Source organism: Phasianus colchicus, chromosome 2, assembly GCF_987193195.1.
Source record: "Phasianus colchicus chromosome 2, bPhaCol1.hap1.1, whole genome shotgun sequence".
In the NCBI taxonomy this organism is placed as follows: domain Eukaryota; kingdom Metazoa; phylum Chordata; class Aves; order Galliformes; family Phasianidae; genus Phasianus; species Phasianus colchicus.
The window spans coordinates 56,626,395-56,651,951 of NC_143437.1; the positions used below are offsets into that span (position 1 = coordinate 56,626,395).

At 40.3% G+C, this 25,557-nt stretch overlaps 1 protein-coding gene across 1 annotated transcript in view; it reads left to right on the plus strand.

The window, feature by feature from the left end:
* The first annotated feature begins 1,639 nt into the window (after positions 1-1,639).
* The window catches only part of STX7 (syntaxin 7), a 32,041-nt gene continuing 8,123 nt past the window's right edge, over positions 1,640-25,557 (plus strand). The window contains exons 1-4 of the mRNA XM_031610599.2: positions 1,640-1,793; positions 8,728-8,872; positions 22,255-22,324; positions 24,241-24,331. Of these exons, the coding sequence (XP_031466459.1) occupies positions 8,791-8,872; positions 22,255-22,324; positions 24,241-24,331 (243 nt within the window). The 5' untranslated portion in view covers positions 1,640-1,793; positions 8,728-8,790. The remainder of the gene's footprint in view (positions 1,794-8,727; positions 8,873-22,254; positions 22,325-24,240; positions 24,332-25,557) is intronic.

Consider the following 25,557-nt stretch of genomic DNA (forward strand, 5'->3'; position numbering starts at 1 on the left):
TGTCTTTGATAAATAGTTTTTATCTCAACCCACAAGTTCTTGGGTTGAGTACTTTTCTCTTTTTCCAGTTCTCTCCCCCATACCACTAGGGGGAGGAAGGGAATTAGCAAAAGGCTGTGTAGTGCTGAGCTGCCTGCTGAATTAAACCACAAAAGTCCTCTCTCATTTGAACATGCTTTGGAAAATATTACAAATCATCTATGTAATGGTTAATCTTTCAGGCTTTTTACTTCACTGCATTGTGTTTGAGTTTTCTTGGACTTTTCTACTAGTGCTATTTGGTTACCACATTATGAGAGTTTCCTCTAGCTATTTTCAAATCATAGCAATGACCAAGATTCACAACAGAGCAAAAATAAACACTCATGCCTGTGAGGCAGCTCAAGGGGAGGAGAAGGGCGATCACCCTTTCCAACTTCCTTGGTCCAGGCTGAATGTTGCAGAGACAGCATTCCCAGCCACCCATACAACAGGGTTTACTCTGCAGTATTTAATTTAATCTCACAACTTAAGCATCCCAGCCTGCAGGGCACTGGGGAACACATGATCCTGTGATTTTTCCCTTTTAAAAATGGAGCAGGATCCAGGAGCATTCACAGCTGCTGTGAAGGAGGCCTTAGAAGTTCATCTGTCCCATGCCCTCAAGTAACTGGGTTAGGAGAGACCAGGTTCCCAACTGCTAGCTCTGCCTCCCCATGCCCCAGTGGTTTTTAGGCATAGAATCACAGAATCAGTAAGGTTAGAAAGAAACACTAAGGTCATGTAGTCCAACCTTCAACTGATCTCTACCATGCCCACTAAATTATGTCCCTAAATGCCACATCCACGTGTTTCTTGAACACCTCTGGGGATGGGGACTCCACCACCTCCCTGGGCAGCCTGTTCCAATACCTCACCACTCTTTCTGAAAAGAAATGTTTCCTAATATCCAACCTGAACTTCCCCTGGTACAACTTCAGACCATCACCTCTCATCTTATTGCTGTTAAGTGGGAGAAGTGACTGACTCTCACCTTGTCACAATCTTCTTTCAGGTTGTTGTAGGGAGTAATAGGGTTGTCTCTGAGCATCCTCTCCTCCAGACTGAACAGTCTCAGTTCTCTCAGCCTTATACAACTTTTGTTCCAGAAGTTTCACCAGACTTCTTTAAATATATTTATAATCTCCCATTCCTTCAATTTACTCCCATTTAGAGATGATGACCAAAACAGAAGGTCAGAAAGGACATTCACATAATGACACTGTATTTCATTGTATCTCAGTGTACTTAACTTGTGCCAGAGGAGCCTCAGGTTGGATACAAGGAAACATTTCTTAGAAAGAGCGGTGCTGCATTGGAGCAGGCTGCCCAGGGAGGTGGTTGAGTCACGTCTCTGGACGCGTTCAAGAACCACGTGGATGTGGCGCTGAGCGAAGCGGTTTAGCGCTACGGAGGCGGTGAGCTGACGGTCGCACCAGATGATCTCAGCTGTCTCTCCGATCTTTCCAACCTTCACGACCCTCTGAAACCTCGCTGCCCGCCGGAGGCAGCGCGAAGCCCACACCCGCCCACCCCGAGCCCTCCCACCCGGCAGCGCCCCCTGCCCGCGGCTCTGTGCCCGCATCCCTCCTCCGCCCGGTCCGGCCCGGCCCCGCGGCCGCTCCTCCCCACGCCTCCGCCGTCACGGCGCGGCCCCCGCCCCCATGACAGGACGGGGCGGTGCCGGGCGGCCGGGCCGTGGCCCTCCCTCTGGAAGCCGGCTTCGCTGTCATCACCGCCGCCGCGCCCGGTGCCAGGAGGTACCCCGGAGCCGGGTAAGGGCAGCGGGAGCGGATCGGGGTGGCGGCTTCTTTCCCGCTTCCGCGCTCGGGTGGCCGGCGGACGACGGGGCGGGCGGGGCGGTGGCCGAGCAGGGGCTGTCAGAGGGCGGCACGGTGTGGCCTCGGTGCTGTGCGAGAGCTCCCGGCCGCCGCCTGGGCCTGGGGCTGAGCTGGGCGGCTGAAGGTGGAGTGAACCGTGCCGGGGGAGCGGTGCTGCCCGGGGAGCCCCGCGGTCAGGTGGAGGCTGCCGGCCCCGGGGTGGCAGGGTGCGGTGCGGCCGGTCGTGCCCCTTCCGCCGTGACATCTCCCTGGCTTTGTGCCGGGCGCTGCCGTGCTGCTCCGAGGCCTCGAGCCGGTGTGCCGTGACGGCTTAAGTGCAGTGTGAGCGCAGGGAGTTGAGCTGCGCTGCATCAGAGCGCTCGTGGTGTTGGAGGTGTGAGGGGAGCAAGGTGTGCCGGCTGCGGGAAGGGAGGCTGCAAATCGCCTGTGCAAATAGAGCCTGGGCTTGGGGCCCGGCGTTATCGCTGCCTTTCCTGTCGGGTGACTTGCTGCTGCCTGAGAAGTGGGCGCTCGGTGAAGCTGTGGGGAAAGTGGAGGGTTCGGCTCTGCCAGGCGTGAAACGCGGGGCGCTGCGTCTGCATCAAAGCTTAACGCTAAAATCGGGGCGTGCTTAATGGCACAGCTGATGTGCCCGTGCGTTCCGACTTTCCCCGAGGAACGGGCGAAGCAGAAGCTGGGAGCGGTGTTGCCCTGCAGGCCTCGTGCTGTGAGCCCGGGGTTTCACATGAATGCTGTTAATAGGAAGGAGGAACGTAAAAAAGTTGATATCTCTTAAAATTAGAGGAAAGTAGTGCTGGGAGCTCTGTTGAGGTGCTGTATTTCTGTTCCTTTGGAATAAGCACCTTCTGTAGCCCTGTGCAAAAATATTGAGTAACACTTATCTTGATGCCTTACACCAAAGAGAAGCTCTGGAAAATTTAAGACCTGTAATTTAGTCATTGCCATATCCTGGTGGGCCAGTTCCCAATGTTCATCTCCTGTTTCTTCCTCGGAGGCATGATTCTCTTTGTGAAGGCATGAGAACTTGTGTTGTTAGGCTCGCAAAAGGCACATTCTTCTGTCGCTTAATGTAATTATCAGTGAGAATGAGTTGGGTAGCAATAAGTGTATTCCTTGTTAACCGTGTGTGCTGAGGCACCATTGGTTGTCCTTTAGGCCTAATCACATTTCATGTTTCCATGCTTCAGTTTTACATACTGAGCACTTCTAATGAGTAACTGCGAATGTTACGTTTAAGTTGCATCTTTGTTGGGAAATTTTTTCCAGGGAATTGACACTGACCAGTTACACTGTCTTAACAATTCTTATTTCTTCTTAAAAAATCATCTAGTCTTTGCATGATGTAAGTTCAGTTTTGATGCGCTTCAACACAACTAATGAGGCAAGGCCAATTGGGCAGAGTGGAATAGAAAACTACCTTTTGATCTCTTTTATTTTAGTGTTCCTGCATTAAAATAAACTTTGCTTGCTTTCTTCCCTCTTTGGATTTAGGCTTAGTTTTATCTGAAGCTAGATTTGGGGAAAAAAAAAAATCGGAATAGTTTAACTTTCATTTCTTTTAAACAGGCAGGGAGGAAATCATGTTGCTGTTTTATTTGCATGTTTATTATGCCCCATAGTTGCTTCTGTATTATGGAAGCCCATGGAGTGCCTTTGCGGATCAAGGTTGCAGCCCATCTGAAGCTGTAAAGCACAGAAGTGGAAAGTATGGTGTTATTCTTAATATGTTTTGGCCTTAATTAAACTGGGGGAGAAAGGATATATCCAAATAAAACTTACCTCCACCATCCCTGCTGGAGAGAACAGTGGCAGATTTAATTCTTGCCTGTATCAGTCAGTTGTGATAATGCCTCTGGTGCAGAAGCAGAGAAGTAGTTACCTTATGGTGTGCAGTCTCTCCCTTATTCCAGAAGCTTTGATTTCTTGAAGTTTAATTTTACTACTTGCTGCTAAGGTCAGCAACAGTTGATGTCTGATGATTTGTTTTGAGCTACTTTAGAATGGGAGCTGGAACCACTTTGTAAAAGCACTGTGTCACATTGTCTCAACTCAGAAGCTGGTTGGCAGAACCTACGCAGATGAGGTGGGCAGCGCATTGTCAACTCACAGAAATCTTACTAATCATTGTGATACGAATCTTCAATAGTTAGTATTGTGGCTGGCTGATGTTTTTTGGGGGGGAATGGGAGTAGAATTACAAAGGAAGTCATATTTAGAAATTGTTTTGAAGTTGTTTTAAATAAATAAATAAATAAAAAGCATGTCCAAGAAAACCACGTGACTTGTCTCTGGATATTTAAAGGAACAAAATCCTAATTCCAACCAGATTTAAATTTTCAAGCATTTCTCTGGAATGCAATATATAGTTTTTACTTACTAAAAGCTGAGGATTCATGTAACTATTCCTTAAATAGTAAAATTATTGCTTAAGTGTTCTTTGTCTTAATGTTGTGTATTGGCAGTTTTTATAGGAGAAGGAAAAATCATAGAATATCTAAACGAGAAAATACCAAATGGATTAGATATTTGTTAACTGTAACCAACAAGCACCTGCAGTGTAGTTAGATAATGGTGGCTATGCTGTGCTTGTCACATCTCATCTTTTTGTCTCAAGGGAGCTTTCAAGGATGGCATCAGAGAGCTGCTTGGTTGTAGAGTTCCATGTCCTTGTCTGGTCAGCGGAAACTGGCCTCTGCAGTCAGCAGCAACCGTACTGGAAACAGCCAAGGGAAAAGCAAATTCTTTCCATGCCTGATGAAGGAAAGCAAGAAAGCAAGCTGAAGCTGAACTTCTATATTTACTTAGGGTATCAGAGTGACTGTGATGGGCAGTAATTCATTAATAGAGAAGTTAGGAAAAATACATATTGATCTTTTGAGTTCTTTAGATTTTCTGTGTGTACAGAGAGATCTTGCTTCATGCCATGTTATGTGTTCTAATTCTTTTTTTTTTCCCCTCCTGTCAATAGACTCAGTTCTTTGGTGGACCTTTTGTAGTAATTTGACAAGCTAAGTTACCTCTAGGTGTGCTCTCAGTCTCAGATCATGTTGGCAAGCGGAAGATGAGAGTTAAAATCAAAAGCTTGCACCAGGCTGAAACTTTGAGAAGAACTGAGTGCTACTACAAACAGATCTGTTCTGGTTTGAATGCAAAATGTACTTCCTCAAACTGCAGCATATCATCATTAGTTCCCTTTTAAAAAGTCATGCAGGCAGTAATGCCGAAATGTTGCATGATGGAGAAGTTAAATATTGTGGAACTAAAAAGGGATAATTTCTATGGAAATGTGGGGTCTTAATGAATGCTCCTGGTGGCTTTGGCTGGAAGGAAATGCTTGGTGCACGTCTGTTTTGTTCCCCAGTGGCTGATTGCCTGACCTTGCTCTTAGCAGAGCTCTCTTTGGCTTCCCAAGGTGCAGCAGTATGGATTTTCAGAGGGCAAGTGTGACTCCAGGCTGACAAGTGAAGGGTGCACATCTAGAGTGTTCATTCTCTTTAGACACCAGAGCTGATTTAACTAGAATGAGGAAGAAACTCATACTTCCCGTTTTGGTGGGGGTTTTGTGTGTGTGTGTGTGTGTGTGTGTGTGTGTTTTATTGTTGTTGGAGAGGCTGGGTTGGTTTTTTGTTTGTTTCAGATACAAAAATTTCCTTTTCTTTGGGCTGCTCTGTGATTGGGAATTGATGCAAGCTGATGTCTGACTGCTTACTCCTCTTTCCAGTCTGTTACCTGGACTAGTCAGAGACTAGGAACTTAACCTGCACCAAATTGTGTTATTGATGTGCTCTGGAATATCATAGCTGATGGAAGAATTTGTATGGGATAAGGCAGCTATGAATTTACATTGCTATGCTATGACTTTGTAAATTCTAATTAAAAGAAGTATGTTGTTCCTTGCCAAAACCACACCCCTTCCTCTTCATTTCACTTTAATTCTTTAAACAACCAAGTGAACTTCCCAAAGAAGCAACTTCAGAAATGGAAAAAAAAAAGTTAGCATTTTAACTGTGTACACAGTTACACCCTTAGAAAGATTTTCTTGGCACCTGCCAAGTTGTATGTCTAAAATGGAAACTGTTTGGTGATGTCTAGAAGCTGAAAACTTTCCAAATAAAAAGTTCGATTTAGGAAATGCTCATGAATCGCATCAGCTTTTATTGTTTTGGGGTTGTTCTTAGAATGGGGACTAAATGATTTCTGCAGCAGTGCTGACTGTTGTGCCTTTAGTTACGAGCGTGTCCTAGACCCAGCACTCTGCAGTGTGATATAATTACAGCTGAAATTATTCTCCTCTTGCCTTCTGTTGATAGGGTGAGGTTAACTCATTAGAGAAGACCACATGTGCTAGAGTATATTGTGAACTTTGCAATTTTATCATCTGAACATCTTCTCATTATCTGTTATGTTTGGCTGCCCAGCTATGTAGCTAGAAAGTTGAAAAGCTCAAAGTTTTGTGTATTATACAGCCAGTACATTTGAGGCAGCTTCCTCATTAAACAAGTTGCACTGCACTTCAAAGATGTCTGAAAGTCAGCTGTATTAAGTTCCAGGACAACAAGAAAGTCAAGCACTTTGCTTTTGTCAACACTTAAATGCTTGAAAAATGTGTTATGTGCAGCTGTGAGTGAATACAAATACGAAGGGAAAAAGCAGCTGTGAAGAACTGTTTCAGTTCTGCAGTCTTTTACCTGAGATGATTGGTTTCTTGCTGGCTCTTCCGCTCAGCAACTGCATTTTAATGTTTAACTTCTAACATTAAATATAATATTTAACTAAAAAGTATTTTTAGCCAGTGCTGGCATTCCAGTTAGCATGATACTGACATGTTTAGAAATAACGTCTGAAAGGAAAAAGCAGTGTCAACAGTTTTGAATATTTTTCTGTTTTTTAAACTGAAATCTTTTCATTTTATGCATATGATTATATTTCCCACTAAAATGGTACAACTTCTTTTGTCAGTGTGCTAAGCTGTGGAGCCATTTACTCAGTGTAAATTTTACCTTGAAAATACCAGTTCAATGCAATATTGCCTAGACTTTCCAGAGAGATCAAGGATTGTTTTGCTAACCTTGGTCCAGACAAGTGGATTTAAGCTGTCTGACTTCAGGATTTCATATGTGACCCAAAATAACTTGCATCTGCATGCGCAACAGACTAAGATAGGAAGTATATTGCAGAGAGGCAGAATGACCTGCCAGTGATTGTGAAGCAAGCAGAAGAATGCAAATATGTCTCTCCTCATCTGCCATCAGATTGTTTATTTACTGGGGGATGCTTCAAGACCTGGTGCCTCCAAACAGGATTTGAAACCCTGGTGCAGCAATCTTCTCAAAGTCATGGAGAGTTTTGTTTTTGTTGTAGCAGTCTGGTGTAGGTGATGCACTCTGTAGTAGTAGCTTTGGTGGAGTTTTGGGATGTTTTGTAGCTCTGACCATTACAATCTCATGGCAGCTCTGCTTGAAACTGTGAACACTGAAAGATTTGAATTTTCTTTAGTGTTCAGCTGCTCTCCCTGAAAGTGAGGTGAGAACTATCCTGCTGTAAAATAGTCAGGGTATTGGCTTCAGTGTATTAATACATGCCATTCTAGAGGTAGAAGAAAGTAATATTTGGCACCAAGAGTTCTGAATTAGTTTTACTTTCAAAAGTAAATAATAAGGGCTTGAGTTTGACTGGACAGCTGGTATCACAATTGGCAAGTCAGTTGGCTGACTCTAAAAAACTGTTTTAGCTGTATCTCTTACTGAGAAGCTGGTAGTCTAGAAAAAGAGAACATTGCACATTTTGGGTCAAACAGTGGAAATGGGGGGAACTGGTGAAGTTAAAACATTGAACCCTTTAATGTGAAGTGCAGGGGATTGGAAAGGATGAGATAAAACTAAGCATGGAAATCGTGGCGTTGGGTTGGATGCACCTATACTCGGTTTGTCTGCATTCTTACTGCACAACAGATGCGTTGCCAGTTTTCATTTGCACATGTACCCATAGCTATGTCATGTTAGTTTGGATATCTTTGAACTTGGATTGGAAGTTGCTCTGTGATGATGGAAAGTAAACTGGGACATTTCCAGTAGTTACTGTATACTGTATGATTATATGTGTTCTTTCAGAGCAAGTGCATTTGTGAGCATGCTTGTGTTACTGAATTTTGGCGATTTTGACCTTTTAAAATAGGATATGATAGTTCTAGGTGCAAAAGAAAAAATAAAACACATCTACAAATGCATTTGTATACCTAAGTTGTAGAGAAATGAATTTATATTTAGAAACATAGCAGCTGAAGCAGTGTAAAATGACAGTTAATAGAATTCAGTTGAAACTGCAATTAAAAATCGTTGGTATTCGGAAGACATAAGGTGCCTCATTCATTCTGATGCCCTGTGAGAAAGTGTCACTGTTTTTCCCAGCAGTTTAATATTGCAGGTTCTATTGGTGATATAAGTGATACATGGTGTGGAAATAACCATACAATTGGTTGTGGGCGTAATTCATTAGAGGATTTGGCAGTCACAGAATAAATGTTCAACACTTTCTGTAGTGAGAATGCATACCTTTTTTTTTTTTACTGCAGAAAATATTAGAATTTTGACAAAGGTAGTAGTTTCTGTGATGTAGCTGCTGTTGTGTAATTGCAGATTTTAACCTATACTTATTAATAAACCTAATAATGAATTATTGTGTGTTTAATACTTTCCTAGTACTTGAATGTTTCTTTGAAATACTCTGTTGTAGAAGAGAGTAAACAGTAGTATGTGAAGGGTTTTTAGAATCTTTTCTTGTATATTTTTCTTTATGATGATGAAGACTTCTGTAACCCAATGACCAGGCCATAATTCTGTTTGTTTTTTTTTTTTTGGGGGGGGGTTAGGTGTCCTTAATAGGTGGAGACCATTCCCATCGTGGATGACTTTGACAGCAAATCTACCCAGCCATGTCATACAGTGCCAGCTTGGTGGATCCTAATCAACTAGCTCAGCGCATAACTTCTAACATCCAGAAGATCACACAATGCTGTAAGTTAAATTTATGCGTGTTAATATAAAAACTTCAGTGTCCGTGCTTTGTGTTCTGGGTCAGTTTTGCAGATTCATTCATGGTAATTCACTCTTTGAACTCACCTGCCCACTTGACAGTTTTGTGGCATACCATGCAGCAGATTGAGTCCTTCAGATGTGTGGTTAAGTGTGATGTGTCTGGGAGAAGTGCAGTATCACGCTGTATTCACAGAATGAATGGTTAGTTAGTAAGATGGCCGCTGGGAATAAGCCAATTTTGTCCTGGTCAGTTATGTGGCACCTTAAGATTGTGGGTTAGGGTGTTTGCTGAGCAAGGATTGCATCAAATATTTGCTGGAGCTTTCATTGCTTATCAGGGGTAGAAGTTGTGGCCATGCAGCTTGCCCTTGGAAGTACATACTAAATATGTAAATAAGATCATGCAAGTGTTAATATACCCGTGCTTAGATTCATTCCACCTGATATTTTAGCTATATGAGGTGTTCAAGTTAGAGGTAAGTTTGGGCAGTTAAGGCTTCTCAGTTGTTTTCCCTTCTCTCCATTTTCCATTATATTTTCATAGGTTTATTTTATACGAATAGCAAATATAAATTGATTTCTCAAATCATGCAAAGAATCCTTTTCATCGTAAGGGAGCTGCCCATCAACAGCCAGGCTGACAGCCTCTGGCAGACACTGAGATGTAAGTTTCTGCTGTTAGGTAAAACGATAAAGTGAAATCAGTAGTTGAAACCAGAGCATTGTGAGCACTGTCACTGAACATAATTAACCTTCTTGTGCTCAGTAAGTCTGTAGTCTCATCCTGCCTCTTTCATCTACTTTCTTGCTTCTACCGTGTTTCCTTTCTCCTTGTGATGAGTATGACTTACTAAAAGAAAGCTGGCAAGGTGTAGTTAGAAGATGACCTGTAACAGTGGTTACCTGCAGATCATTCCTCCTTTTTGAAATTTAGGTGGCTAAGTGAGCAACAGAGAGGTGCTTCTGCAAGTCCTGAGTCCAGATAAGTTATCTACACTGCTGCATGGCTTCAAAACCAAATCAGGGTTCAAAAAGTCCTACCACATGATTTTTTAGGAACCATTAGGTGCACAACTGGATTCCACCCTTTTTTTCCTCTAGATCCTACAGAATTTTAACCACTCTGTTATTGTTTGGTCCACTCTTCTGAACAGAACCTGGGTTCTGTGAGTGTGCTGAGCATGTTTCCTGGATAGACCTCTCTAAGTGCTTGGTCACTTTCTAGCTACTTTGTTCCCATGCTCAGGAGCTATTTTTTTTTTTTTTTTTTTTTTTGTTGGAAGGTTACAAACCATAGGAACTTCCAGGTCAGATGGGGAGAAGCCTGCATGCTTAGGGAGCCACAGAGCTACTCACCTGCTAAGTAGGTGCCTATTACATGCCTTTATGATCTTGCTTAGAGGGGGAGGGACAGAGAAATTGGAATCTTGACCCTGAATCCACACTCTTGCTTCCAAGCTGTTGGCTTCATTTTTGCACTTTTGTACAGGAGTTCTTAGTATTTGTGAGATGGAGCAATGTGTTTGAATTACCTCCATTATCCCAGTGCCTGAAGTTGTGGAGATTCTCTGGTTTTCAGAATGAGATTAATGAAGCGGGAGAGAATTTTGTTTCAGATTACTGGTATGTTATGGGAAGTCCCTCGAAACTAATTCATTCTTCTGTTAACATGCAAGCTGAATAGTTCTACACAGATATAGATGAGATACAGATTAGTTGAAAGGAAGCTGGTTCTTCCAGCTAGAAGCTATGCCTTTAACTTGTGGAAGAATACAGATTAACTTCCTGAATTAGATTTCATGATACAGAATTTTTATAGGAAGCAAAATTGCTTGGAATTAAAATGTTTACTGTTGTACTTTTCAACTTCAAAGCTGAATTATGTAGCCCTGCCAAAAGTAATAAATTTGATTTGGTTCCTTGTGAAGTGGTTTTAAATGCCATATATACGCAAGGTGAAATGCTTGATATTTCATGTATGCTTTTTATAATGCCACCCACATGATGCTGCTTTTATGTTAGTACTCGTGATCCTTACTTCTTTCCTGTTCTTTAATCCACTGCTATTGCCTAACAAAGTTCTGCGCTGGTTAAGCAGACCAGTAATGCAATCACTTCCAGAGAGTATTGGTTTTGTTTTGAGCTGTTCTGTGTTAATAGAAAGCACCATTTATATCAGGTAACAGCTGAGATGGCTTAGCACTCTCTTAAAGAACAGATTTTGTCTGTTGATCCAGCCGTGCAGCTGAAGGCATGTTAAGAGTTGTAGATCCATTCTGCCTTGAACGAACCCCTGGTAAACTGGAGCAGTCAGTGCCATCTGTAATAGTAATAGACTGGCAGAGTTTTGGAGGGAAGAGAGTGTTGGATAGGTTATTTTTAAGATCTCAAAGATATAAGGTCTCTTGGAAATTTAAGCCAGGAACGCACATTAGATGTGTTAGGGATCCCAAAGTCTAGACTGTTTTGTGGGGAATAGAAAAAAATAATTCAGCTGTTCTTTAAAAACAAGTATTCTTGTTCTATTTTTCATTTCCCGTACTTCTATAGAAATGAGCAATTTTAATATTATCTGGTGAGTGGAGCCTACTTTCCCTGGCCTGAAGAGATATTTTGCCTGTTGAAGTTACCTATGAGCTGAGATTTTGGGAGCTAGTCTGGAGCATTTATTCTTTTATTGAAACTGCAACATTGTGGCACTGGGATTGCAAAAATCAAAGCCCTACTTGATATCCAGTGCTGAGTAGCAGTCTTTAAGTAGGGGAGTCAGAATTGGGCTCTTAGACCTGTTTATTCCTCATGTTTTCAGAGTTCGCGTGACTTTTCAATGAGCAGCAGTATGAAACCTGAGGGGCATGAACCACTGTGCCTAAATGAGCTGTAGTGTTCTGTGTTAAGCATCAGTGTTGTCAGCTGCACTGGGCATACTCACATGCCTGCATGCCATGTTCTGCTGTTTTGATCTTGAATCTGTGTTATCTGGGGAGAGAAACAGAACTGTGAACAGCTAGGGAAATGTCAGATTTAAACGAACAAACAAGCATGTAGTGCACTTTGGCACTGCTTAGATAGCTGCTAAATTGCTGTGTTACTAGAGCACAATTTATGGTTCAGACTTGAAAGTCCCTCTGTCTGGAATCTGGTCCTAAGTGAATATCACTTTCATTCCAGGCCAGTCTTATATCTGATTAGAAAACTTAGATTACACACCTTGTGTGGGATTTTTGAAATATAAATTTATAGGTCATTGAGCTCTGTCCTAAACTTTCTGAATATGAAGGAAAGGAACTTGGAGAATGGTATATAAAAAATGACACGGTCTATAGAGCTCCAACATGTCTGGATTTTGCAGATGGAGAACCTGTTATCAAGTTATTTTTATCAGTATTTGTCAAAGGAGCAGTAGTCCCAGAACTTGGTTTCATAGGTCACACACTCACTAGTGTTATGGTAGCATAATGAAAGCTGCTATAACTTGTTGCATCCTGAAGGAAAGCATTACTCTCAAATACTTCCTTTGGTCACTTATTTACTTCATCTAGATAGGCAAGGAAAGAGCAATACACAGATATCAGATGGGCTAACAAAAAATATTTCTTAATGGCAAACAAAGGCCTGTCTCCTTAGAAATTTTTCTGCCAGGCATGTCTTTTACCGTGCTAGGGAATGCCATGTAGGATGAGAGCATTGGGTGCACATTGTGATTTTATTTATTTATTTTTGTTTAAGGAGCATGCAGTGAATTGTACAAGAGAAAATCCAGAAAATGGAAAGGTTAGAGTAAAATAAGTAAAACAAAAAGCCTAATTTAAAAGCTTTAGAATATGTTAATTTCAGTCTTAGTGCAAACACAAAGATGAGGATGAAGAATTATTGGAAATCTGTCAGGTTTCTGTATTTTAAAGAATTAGTACTTTGTGTGTATCAAGATGAGGGAAAACGGTTTGTTTGAAAGGTGGTACCCAACAGGGAACAGAATGGAGGTCATGTCCCCTCTACTCAGCTGGAAACATTTGACTTGTGAATCTGTGACAGGAACTGTGCAAGATTAAGTTCCCTGTGTTTTTGTTGTGTTTTTGTTTTTTTTATTCCTATCCCCATGTTCTTTTCAAGTCTTTCTCCTGCGTGGGGGTCATAGCCTTGTTTCCTTTTGCTCCTTATTCCTTTTGTTTGTTTTTGCACTGAGCTACCAAAGTCTATGTAATCCTCTAAGAAGAGCAAGAGTGCAAGCTACACAGATAATTACTGCATCTCCACTGACATCTGAAGCGTGGATTTAGGAGGTATTGGTTGAGAGGCAGTATAGCAATATGCATTTTGATAGAGAATACAGAACAAAGTCTGGTGTTGATAAAGCATGCCCAGTTTTAGTGTTTGAGGGGTCTTCTGGTTTACAAACTGTAATCGTGCAGTTACAGAACGCACTATGATTCATCTGAGGCATTTATATTCCTCCACTGTCCCTCTCTCCCTCCCCAGTTCCCCCAATTTATAAAGGTAATGTGGTAAGCTTTTGCCCAGTTATGGCTGCAAATTCAGTACAATGTCATAATTTACCCTTGCTTACTTCTGGCAAGGTCAGTGATAGTGTATTTGACTTGTTTGTGGACACTGAAAGTCAGCCTAGCTGGAGGAGCACGTGCTCCTTCTCTGCAAGAAGATTATTTTAAAAATATGTAATGATAATTCAGTAGGCAAAATCTGCATATTACTAGGAAAAGCCTGTCTGGCTTTAACAGAGACTTTCTTATAAGGACCACTGCTTTCTGCCAACTCCTTATTTTCTGTTTGTTAAGGTAGCACAGACATCTATTCATAAAGAATGTGTTCCCTGAAGGTCAACTTCAACCAGCAGAGATCACTTCTGTGATTCTTCTGTCATGTGATACCTCTCCTGTGACAGCAAGTTCGTCCAATTTCTGTTGAATCCCAAGCATTCTGTAAGCTGATATCTTCACTGAATGTTGTTAAAATCAGAGCTGATTTACATCTATCATATGACATTTCCTTTCAATTTTTGTAACTGTAGAAAATCATAAACATAAATTGAGCCTTGAGGGATACTAGACTTCTCGTAAGTGCCCTTTATGATCTGAAACATTTTTGAGAAAATAAATGCATCTGCTGCCATGTTTGTATCTCTAACAGGTTTGTGTGATTCTTCTTTAGAAGACTAGAGATTGCCAAGTAATGATGGTAGAATGGTAAGTGGGATCACTGAGGTGTTAAAGTCACGCCCTGTATGAAAACAGAATCTATTTTGTTTCTGTTTCAAGTGTGGTTTTGTACAGGTGTGGTTTTAAAGCAAGTAGAGCTTGATGAGACTGTAACAATGATATTGTTAGAAATTTAAGTAATAATTATAAAACCACTGTGCAATTGCAAATACCCTGACGACCAGTGGAGACATTTACAATTTTGTCTGAACAACTGTTTATTTCAGTGGTGGAACATATATATGGTCTCATCCAGACAAGACAATTTTTGCAGAACAACCTGCGTTTGCAGCGAAGATGAGAAGGGATCTGGTCAGAGTTCTGCCAGAAGAACTTGAATCACTGAAGAGCTTGAGTTGAAAGGGACTTCAAAGTTTATCTAGTCTGTGGATAGGGATGTCCTTCATTAGGTTGGATTGCTCAAAGCCCCATCCTACCCGGATGTGAACATTTCCAGGAATTCACAATTTTTCTGGACAAAACCTTGTTCCCTGTCTCATCTCATGGTAGAAAAATATTTTCCTTATATCCAACCTAAATCTACCCTCTTCCACTTTAAAATCGTTGTCCCTCATCCTGACCCTACACGCCCTGGTAAAAAGTCTTTCTCATGAGTCCCCTTTATATACTGACAGTCTGTGGTGCTGTCTCCCCAGAGCCTTCTCTTCTAGCTGAACAAGCTCAGCTCTCTCAGCCTTTCTAGGTAGGGAAGGTACTCCAACCCTCTGATTATCTTTGTGGCTGTCCTCTGGGCCTGCTCTAGCAGTTCCATGTCTTTCTTCTACAGGGATTATCATGCTCCTTCCCATGTCTAGAGTTAATTTTAAGAGTCTCTCTAAGGTAGTTAAAGTACCTTGTTCATTCTGTTGGATTATCCTCCTTGTAGTCAGGAAAACAGGATAATGCATGGCAGTTTGATTATCCAGGAAGCCCTCTATCACATACTTAAAGCTCACATGCAGTATGCTACTCTCCCATAGAAACTTCAAATAAGCCCAGGTCAGTGGTTGACAGCAAGTGTATCCCTGAGTGATGGCTACTTTCTTGTGTTGACCAGTCAGTGATGTTGAATGTCTTTGCCTGAGTAAGCTTCCTGTGTCACTGGCCTCACCTCATAATGAACAAAATTTCTTTGCTTGGGTGGGTTGGGTTTATGGTGTTTGTGCAGCTATTGTGCTCTAAAGAATCACGCACTGCTTACAAAACAAGAGTTGTTCTTTAGATAAATGTTCTGACTTTGGGTTTCAGGGAGCTGCCAGGGAGAACTTAGGATATGAACACAAAGTGGCTTAGTGACTTCTCCTCAGCTAGCTGTAACAATTGATCACATGATCAATTATTGTGCACTTAACATGCATTTGATGTCCTCTATCCACACTAGAAGAACAAGCAGTACTTCAATCCCACTTGACAGTTTCTTTGTATGAGCCACTAGAAATGGTAGTACACTAGCATAAAATGATTACAGTTGAACTGAAAAAACTGAAGGCAGATCCTCAACTCCAGATATTGCTACCTGTATTTCTTTCTGGTTACTTGCAGGCATGATTCCATTAAGAAATGTAAGAAGCTTTAATAAAACCCAACGAAAAAGGGTATGAGACTTAGTTTTCCTGCTTTTTGTACCAATCAAGTTCTTCTACACTGATGTATTGCACTTATTTTTTTAATCATCTGGAACCAAATCACTGGACTCTGGGTAGAAAATGGCAGTTGGGTACCCTCTTGGGAGGGGTGGGGTTGCTTTTTATTAGATTGGAACAACTTTGGCTGGTGGTTTATTTGTTCTGGTGAACTATTACTCTTGTTAAAGCAAGGATAGCAAGGTTTATGGCACATCAGTGTTATGATTTGTTTAAAATCTTTAGTGAATGTGAACTCTACTGATAGTTTTAAAGAGGTACTTAAGCTTGTACAGAAAACTCTTGATATGCTGATTTTATTGCCACTGTGCTACGTTGTTGAATGTAAGCTTTCATACAGTGTTAGTCCAGGAATGTCTTGTGCAGCATCAGTCAAAAGCACAGAAAGAAGACACACTGAATGGAATTTTAATAAATTGAGGAGATCTGTTGTCCCCAGACAAAAACTAAATGGACTGCACTGGTGTCATTTTTACAAAAAAGTCTTCTATTCCAATAACCTGCTCTGAAGAGACTCTGGGTCTAATTGCATCTGCACAGTCTGTAACTAGATGTGCTGTTTCTTGACTCACCTGAAAGCAGCAGGTGATTTCTTTGTAGTTACCCAACCTATGGCAATGTGCATAAAGTCTGTGACAAAGTGTGCTGAAAGGTAAGTGTGCTGCTATTCCATATGGTGCTTATTTGCCAAATGAAGCTGTAGCTGAGTTGAAGCCTTGTGTGGAACAGGCTTTTTTTTTTTTTTTTTTTTTTTTTGGTGTGTACAGAGGAATTCTTTGCTGGTTCTATTTATTCTGTTTAGGCTCTGAAGCTAGAATACTGATTGAAAACCTTATGCAGTGACTGAGACCATGTCTGCCTCTTTTTCAGCAAAACACAGTGATGGGGTGGATGACCCCTCACCATTGCAGCAAAGTGATGAGCAGCTGTAGTTGCTGGCTGGAACTGTACTCCCTCTTCTGTGATGAGTCTCAGGTGTTGCTATTGTGCAATACTGAGTTCACTGTACTTGCTTGTCTGGCTTGTCTGGTTGCTGTCCTCTTTGTAGTATGGTACCTCCTGTTTGTTGCTTGGTGCTGGTGCTTTTTCCATGCACGCCCATGCATTTCCTGTGGAAGCGTTTGACAGCAACTCTATGAAATAGGGTGATATAATTGTTCTGGCTTGGACTGCACTACAGAAGGAAATTGTTGCTCCATGGCTATAATGCCATCTTGTGTGACCTGAATAGAAGAGAGTTCCAGGCTGCAAGGAGGCAATAAGCAGCGCTGAATAAATACTTTTTCCTGAATTTCATACTTCTGTGTTGTGGCCTCTTTTTAAGAACAGTTTGGGCTGTGTGGATTGATTCACCTCACTCTTCAGCTGTGAAGCTGCAATGAGCTGAAGATGGCCGGGGCCGGGTTTTAAGGTTTGGTTTTATAAATGTTAAACTGAATAACATAAAGCTGAAGGGAGATTGATATAGGAAGTTGGCCAATAGTAAGTTGGGAATGCATCTCTCTTGTAGCTGGAGTTACGGGTCAGTGTTCTGAATCAAGACCATTCTCAGTTTCCCTTTTATCATGCTAAGAATGAATGTGGTATTTGGACATGTCTGAGCCCTTCCAGAGAAGGTAGATGACCTACTCCAGGAAGCATGTGATCCAATATTTCAAATATGTTTTTATATGTGAAATAAATATTGTATATTGCAGATCTGCCAGGAGCATGTTTCTTAAATACCCTTACTTTTATTTTTCTTTAAATATTTCCACTGTAAATCTCACTACTCCTATAACTCTTGTAGTGAAAATGTGGCCCTTTTATATTAGGCAGCATTGTAGGATTTGTCTTTTTTTTTTTTTTTTTTTTTTCTCCCTTTACTTAGAGCATCTAAATGGATCCCCCGTTTGGGATAGTAAAAGCAAACACAAGCTGGCTCTTAACTAATTCTCTCCATAGGTATTCAGGTTAGCTCTAAATTGTTTCTCTAGCTCATCATTAACCATGTCTGACCTGTTCTCGTGCACGTGACTGCTCAGAGAGCAGCCAAATAGCTTTCAACAGCTGATAGTTACATATTATGTGGTACAGATTAGGAATGCTGCAGAAAGTAATGAAAGTCTTCCCAGTATGGTATTGCTTCTTTCTAATACTCTTTCTGAGGTGGAATAAGGAAAATTCTTTGGCATGCGAGATGGTACCTGCTTGAAGAAAACATCTGGATAGAGTAACTGACAAGGTGCTGCTCCTGTGGTGGTGGTGTAAGCTTGGAAAGAACCCTTGGTTGTCATTATACGCAAACATCTACTTTGACCTCCACTGCAGAGATGGCCTGAGCAGCTAGTGTACTTCTGAGGACTGAAAAATATCTGTGCACACACAGTGTGTATACTTCTGCAGCACTGGAGCAAAGTCCAGCAACTACTTCTGCATGCCCATGGAGCCTGAGCTAGTGTCAGACTTCGCACTGAAAGTGCTTAAAATCATGCACAAGATCTGTTCAGGCTCTGTTGTGGGATTGGTAATGCACAGAAGAGCAGAGAGGACCTCTGGCAGCAATGCTACTCCTGTTTTCATAGTCCCTTGTCATTGCTACAAGGTGTGGGAAGCTGGAAGAATCAGGAAGAGAGGAAAGGAAAACCTTAAGGGATGAGGTCACCTAGGAACCAGTCAAAACTGTGTTGTGATCTTTGACTTCTGATGATTATCAGTGTGTTTATGGCTTTATGATTTAGGCCTGTTCTTTCAGCTCTCTGGGACACTTGAGTGTCATTGCTGATAAATTGGCGAGGCATCTAACAAGCGGCAATGCATTGATTTGCTAGCCTTAATTCCCTGCATGAGATAGAAGGTTGGTGAAACGGGGAACATTATAAATGCTGTGATCAGCAGTGAAGTTGAGAATGTAGGGGCCTCTGCCTTACAAAAAGTATTCCCAGGTTTCCACCAGTTTTACTCTCCCTCTTCAGTGCCAAAACTGGCCATCATGTGCTTCCCAGCTGGTGCTATGGAGGGAGAGAGCAGAGATGTTTCTAACTCTCAGGGAGCTCAGGATGGCATAGATCATGGACTGGAGCAGTGCGCCTTCCTCCAGCTGCTTGAAAAGGGGGAAAAGGGACCAACTTCAAACAGAGATTTGTATTTTCTGCCCTTAAGTCACAAGCTCTAATGGGGACATGGTTTGGTGGGCATGATGGGGATGGTTGATTGGACTTGATGATCTTAGAGGTCTTTTTCAATCTTAATGATTCTGTGAATCCAAGAAGTGGAGCTGTGGTCATCGTGCTTTTCTGTTGGGGAAGGGAAGGATGTTAACTTTTATCTGAGAAGTTTTTGCTTAAATCAAATTCTCTTAAGGTCTGTGTGTGTGTCTGAAGGAACAAGACACTTTACCTTCTTCAGGTGGTACTGTCTTAAAACCTATTCTAAGTTGTATTTTTAGCAATACATCTGTGTAAGTTCATGAGTCTGGATAAATGTCTGCATTTTATGTAGTTTCATAATTATAGTTTTAAATGAAATGTCTTTGAGTAGAAGCAACAGTAAAGAATCTGCAATAAAAAGGATCTCTGAATATATAGGAAATACATTAGTATATTTAAGCCTGTGTATGCAATCACGTGTTTTTATTAATGTGAAGGAGTACAAAGGATGAACTTCTTTTAACTTGTAGACCTATGGATACATACTGTAAATTTTGCAAGATCAGTTTCTTTGCTTTGTTATATTCTGTATGCCTGTTCCTACTAACTTGCTTAGTGCTTCTACAAGACATTTGCCTTTTTTATGAAGATGGCATTAGAATTGCTGCTGAAAACTATTGGCAAAGTTTACTTTTACCATTCCTCTTTTTCTATTACCTTATGTAAGTAATAAGTGTTTCATTTTCTTAGTGCCCTGTGTAGTTTATATGAATAAAGAACTACAGAAAAGATCTCCTTTTTCCAGTTATCTTTATTGTGAACAGTTAAGGAAGAAAATGCCAAATTGAAGGACTCCAGAAGAATTGGTGCCAGTTCAGTCCTTGAGAAATATATGGTTACATATTTTCCTTATTTTGTTTTTCCCATCAGATTTCAAAGCCTGCTAACACTTTGTTGTTCTATGCTGCTTACAGACATCGTGATGTGTTTTAATTTTGCACAGAATACTCTTGAACTGGGATGAATTTCCCTCTACATAGAATGATGTAGTGTCCAGCTATGCTATGCTGGCTTTAATTTCCCCTCAGTTGTTTATCTGTGTTCAGTTTTAGGAGTAGGATAAGTATCTAAATAAGCTGGTATGAAAATACTTTAAATATAGCCTTTGTTTCCAAGAGTTTTTCAAGTGTGGGTCAAACCATTTTCACTTCATTTGTAATTGAATAACTCTGTCTCTAGGTGGCAGTAAGGCATGCTAGCTTTTCTATCTGCAAAATGCGTTTCAACAGTGCTTGTAGATTGCTTATTTTTTCTCTTCGTAAAAATACTTAAAGAATAAATGAGCACCTTCACTCTTGAATCAGACGGGAAGAGTGTCTTTGATCAAATAAAACTGAAAGCAAAATATTCTGAAGTTTTGTATGTATGTTAAAACTTAACACTGAATTCAAAAGATAACAACGGAAAGACACATTTTATTTTAAAATGATATATTACACTGGAGGAAAAAAAAAAAAAGATTAACTAACCAATGTATCTATTTATGGGTACTTGTGGCTGCTTGTGCATGCCTGGGTTCAAGCTGCTGTGCATTCAAGCATTGAGGTCCAGGATGCTGCACAGAGCTTCTTGGCCCTTGCAAGTACCAGACCTCCACCTGGGGAAAAGCTGATGCTTGGCATTAGGTTTCAACTGCAGAAAGCATTGAAGAATTTTCACTTAGGTTTTGGTACTTTTCAACTCGAATAAGGAACAAGCTGCACAAAACCCATTTACAGTTGCTGTTTTTCTAACTAAACTTTTAGCAGCTCATGATTCCCTCAAAGCCTTCTGTCTTGAGATACTTGATTTTTGATCTCACGTTAGACTCAAGGACTAACTTCTTCCATTTTTTAAAATATCTTAATTACATGAATGTGCAAAGAAGTAATTGTCTGCAGCGGTCATCAAGATCACCACACTATGTAAAGCAGTGTAGAAGATCTAATATCTATTTCACTGGAGACTTATTATCATAGAGTCATATAATCATGGAGGTTGGAAAAGACCACTAAAATGATCTAGACCAACCACCAATCCATCACCACCGTGTCCACTAAACTGTGTGCCTGAATGCCACATCTGCTTTTCTTGAACACCTCCAGGAAGCCTGTTCTTTTTATGAGAGGATATTTTTCCTAACATCCGACCTGAACTTCCTCTGGCACATCTTAAGGCTGTTACCTCTTGATACAAATAGTAGAGTCATATTAGTAAAAATGTTCTAGGGAATTCTAGTTTTATCTGCATGTTAAGTAGTTGCATCTTGTAACTGAAGTTCTTTCTGTTGCAGAGCTCTTCCATGGTATCTATTCTTTGTATTTTTGTCTTTATTAAACACTGACTTCTACTGTAATTTTAACTGAATTTGGAAAAATGGATAGTATGCCAGTGGAATGAGAATCCTGCATATTGTTATACTGTTATGTTTTCTACTGTCTGAGTGTTGTACAGTCTGCCTGGGAAGCACCACAGAACACCATGTACAAGGAAGACCAGTTGGCTCCTACCTGAGGCTGAGCAAAAATAAAATATTTTGTGTACATATCATTTATTTTTAAAAGATGTGAGACTGTTGAGCCAAGATGGAGCACACAGAGAATTTTAGTTCTGTAGTGTGACAAAGTTCATGTCCTGAATTATCTGTCCACTTTTCCCCTTGCTTTTTCATGTGACAGACAACTTAGTAACCCAAACGTGCAGCTTAGGTGAAGTGTTGCTTTTTGCATTTCAAAATTATTTTATGACATACTTTTACAACCCTGAAGTGGCTTGTTTCTCTGCTTTTAAAAATGGGTGTACATATTGACAACAAGGACCTCAGAATTAAAATTTAAATCTAGATAATTTGATTTTTGGTGTTTTGACGTATGGTAAGCCCATGAAAGCTTTGTTGTTGCCCTGGTTCTTAAATATTTTTGTGTGATAGTGTCATATCAGGCCTTCATATGGCTTTTCAAAATGGCATGCAGAAAATATGATTAAACCAGACAATAATTGTGCTTCTAATTTACAGTATTATAATAGAAAGACCTAATTTATATTTACTACATTAAAATGCTAGCCTTTAAATTGTCTGTTTCTGCTTAGATACTTGAATATATTCTCATGCTTTGTGAAAAATCCTGGGCTTGTCTTTGAGTTGGCAAAAACATTTACAAATTGTTCTGGAATGTCTTAGTGAAATCTTTTTGGTAAATTTAAAAAAAAAAAAAAGAAGTGTTCAATATCATTCTGTCAACTCTTTTTGTTTTAGAATTGTCAAGCAAAAGAACATAAACTTATGTTGGAAATGCCTGTGCACCACTAAATTTTCTCTTCCTCTTCACAAACAGCTGCTGAAATACAGAGAATACTAAATCAGCTTGGAACACCACAAGACACACATGAGTTGAGGCAACAGCTGTGAGTATTTCACATGAAAATAATTTCATTGCATAGCAGACAGTTTCCAGGAAGATGATCAGATGTGGGTTGTTTTTGTTTTTTTCCTTAGGCAAGGTGCTTGTCCTCACTGAGAAAGGCAGGTATAGGGAAATATTTGAAATCTACATGTCGAGGTGCCTTTTTATATTCTTAATTAATTTTGAATACTCTTTGTGCACTAGTCAGGTGGCATGCACATATACATTGCCTACAGTATCAATATATGTACAAAACTTATGCTGTATGTCAGCAAAGGGAAACAGACAGGACCAAAAAGCAACATTGCTGTTTAAATAACAAGCACTACCTCAACCCTTCACCCCACTCTTCAAATCTGACTGTATCAGTTTCACAAGATAATGTATTGGATGTATTGAGGTTTTTTTTTGTTTTTTTTTTTTTGTGAGATACAGTACCAGAGGAGAAAGTAGAATGTCTTTTTAATAGTGACAGCTACAGTAAGTAATGATATTGTAGAATAAATTACAAAAAAAAAAAAAAAAAGCAATGTGAAATAAGATTTAAACATGGATGCTGTGCTTTATAGTTCAGTCACCTGAAGATGGACTTTCATGAACATGCCAATCAGCATCTCTCCACTTCTCAGCACAGTCTGATGAACCAGTATGATTTTTTTTTTTTTAATTAGCCTCCTTTACCACATAAAACTCATCCGCATAAATGCAAGTAAACATTGTGTTGTGTTAACCCTGTGGATGAGAAAGTTGTCAGTCTTCACTGTGGCTAATGCTGCACACAGTAGGAGTAATATGAAAATGAGTAGTAGTAGGAAATAAGTATTGAGCCAAAGGCATTGTATTCATCTTGTGTGAACAGCCAGCTTGCTTCACAATAACCTGAGCTTGGGGCTCATCACAATAGCCAGGTATGATCCACATCCAGGCGGATGTCATGCTGGAAATGGAGTACATCAAGATCAATGTATGAGAGTTATGCAGTAGCAGGCAAGATCTAAGCATAAATTCAAAACTAAAAAGGCTAGAAACTTGTGATTTCTAGTCTGTTTATGAAGGTGCTAATGTGATAAATTTCCTTAAGGTTTTCAGCTGTGATCTTTTCACTGGTCTGAACGTTTTGCCCTTCCTTTCATGTTTGCAGTTGTCAGGGAGAGTTATTTGATTACTTTCAAGTATTTATGATGATTGCTTGCTAACTGCTTTCCAGCCTGTGAAAACAGGTAAAAAAAAAATTGAGTTACTTCAGGAAAAAAAGTGAAAGTGAAAGTCATAATGGATGTGTGTGGTAGTAGCAGAAATGAAAAGAAACATAAAGTGCAAATAGAAATGCTGCTGAGCACAAGTCTTTTTTAAACACAATTTAAGTTATTAAGTTTTTAAGCAATTAATTAAACTTTCCTGCTAAGTTCACAGCTGTTGTACCATGGGAGAATATAAATCTCTTTGGATAAGCTTCCCCATGACTATCAGGAATTGGCCTATCATGGATTATGTTCATGGAATTATATTCGGGCTCAATGTTTTCCATACAGGAAAAAGCTTGGTCTCTTATACAGTTATTCTGAACTCTTTAACAAAATAATAGCAGTTTTTTTCCAATTATTGGTAGCCTGAAAAAGATGATGGAAAAGCATCTTTATTTATTCACTGTGCATTAGGGAAACAATTACAATATCTCAAAAAGAAAAAAGTGGAAGAGGTCAGTAGTTGTGCTGTCACACTGAGAAATATTCCTTTAGTGTCCACATCATCTGGAATCCATGGTGATCTGTTGTCATGTTTTTGCAGTGAAGAACAGTAGAAGGATGGCATCGTGCACTTCAGTGAGTGTTTAATACCACTGTGTTTCTGAGAACTGGTGAAACTTCAACAAAATTAGCCAGCAGTCTCTGATGGAAACTTTGCATTTGATTTTAGGCAACAGAAGCAGCAGTACACGAACCAGCTTGCCAAAGAAACTGACAAATACATTAAAGAGTTTGGATCTTTGCCTGCAACAAGTGAACAGGTATAAAACCAAAGAACGTGGCTTGTTTGACTATCATGTTGGCTCATGTAGAGTATTTGAGTGACTTCAGTTCTGCACGCCTATTTTTTGTACTCTGCACCTGGATTTCTAAGCACTGTTTGGTCAGTCAGGACATTTGCATGACAGGGACAATTACTACACAAGTATATTTTGCTGCAATCCAGACTTGTTTCAAAGATGTTTTTAAATATCAGGATTGAGTTTGACTGAGAAGGCAAAACTCAAGACAGTACATTGTGCCTGTGATCTCAGCTACATATGCCTAATATGTAGGCACTCAGTAATCTGTAGCAGTGTTGCTGCGGAGTTTGACTCACCAGGCACTCTGAGTGCTTCTAGTGGCCAGGAGTTATTGCCTGTCTTAACCATGTGGCAGATGACCAGATCTGTTTGCTCACTGTCCAAATAATTTGTGCAGAATAAGTCTGATCTGCGTAACTCAGATCAGCATGTATGCTATTGTCTTGTCCACAAGCTTTTCTTTTCTTAAGAGGAATGGACAAGAGCTGTTACTGAAAAAATTTGTGCAGTCTCTGACCTGCTTCTTTCCCAGATCTGTATGAAATACAGGCAAGAGCTTACATGCAAAGTAGCTGTTGTCATTAGCATGCTCTCAACTCCCCTCCTTTGATTTCTTATAATAATGAAAGCCGTGACTTAAATAAGGAAAGAGCAATAGGACCCCTGAAAATATGAATGCAGCTTATTGTCACTTGGACAATTTGTCTGTGACTTGTTAGCAAGGAGCACTTAGGAAAGTGTATTGTCCTGAAACACTCATTTCAAGTGGCAGGCTGTGTTCCACATGTGCTCTGCCTGTTAAGTTGTGAACTTCTAATAAAGTTAGAACTTGGTCTTAGTATATAACCTCTGGTTGAGGCAAAGATGTTTTTTATTTTTGCCTTATTGCTGAAAAGTTGGCAGTAGGATATTTTGCTGTTTAATCCTTTTATCGTGAGCATTTTCATCAAAGACAATACTCAATGAAATACACAGATGTTGGGTTGATGAATGGCAAGTTATGGCCTCTCACAAATTTGGAAGACAGAGTTGGTGTAATGGATATATTTAGGGAAATAAAATCGAGGCTTTCTGGTGTACCTGATATTGCCATTTCTTCCTTGGCATCTTCCTCAAAAAAAAAAAAAAAAAAAAAAAAAAAAAAAAAGGAGACTTGAAAGTTAGAGTAGCTATTTTTTTAACAG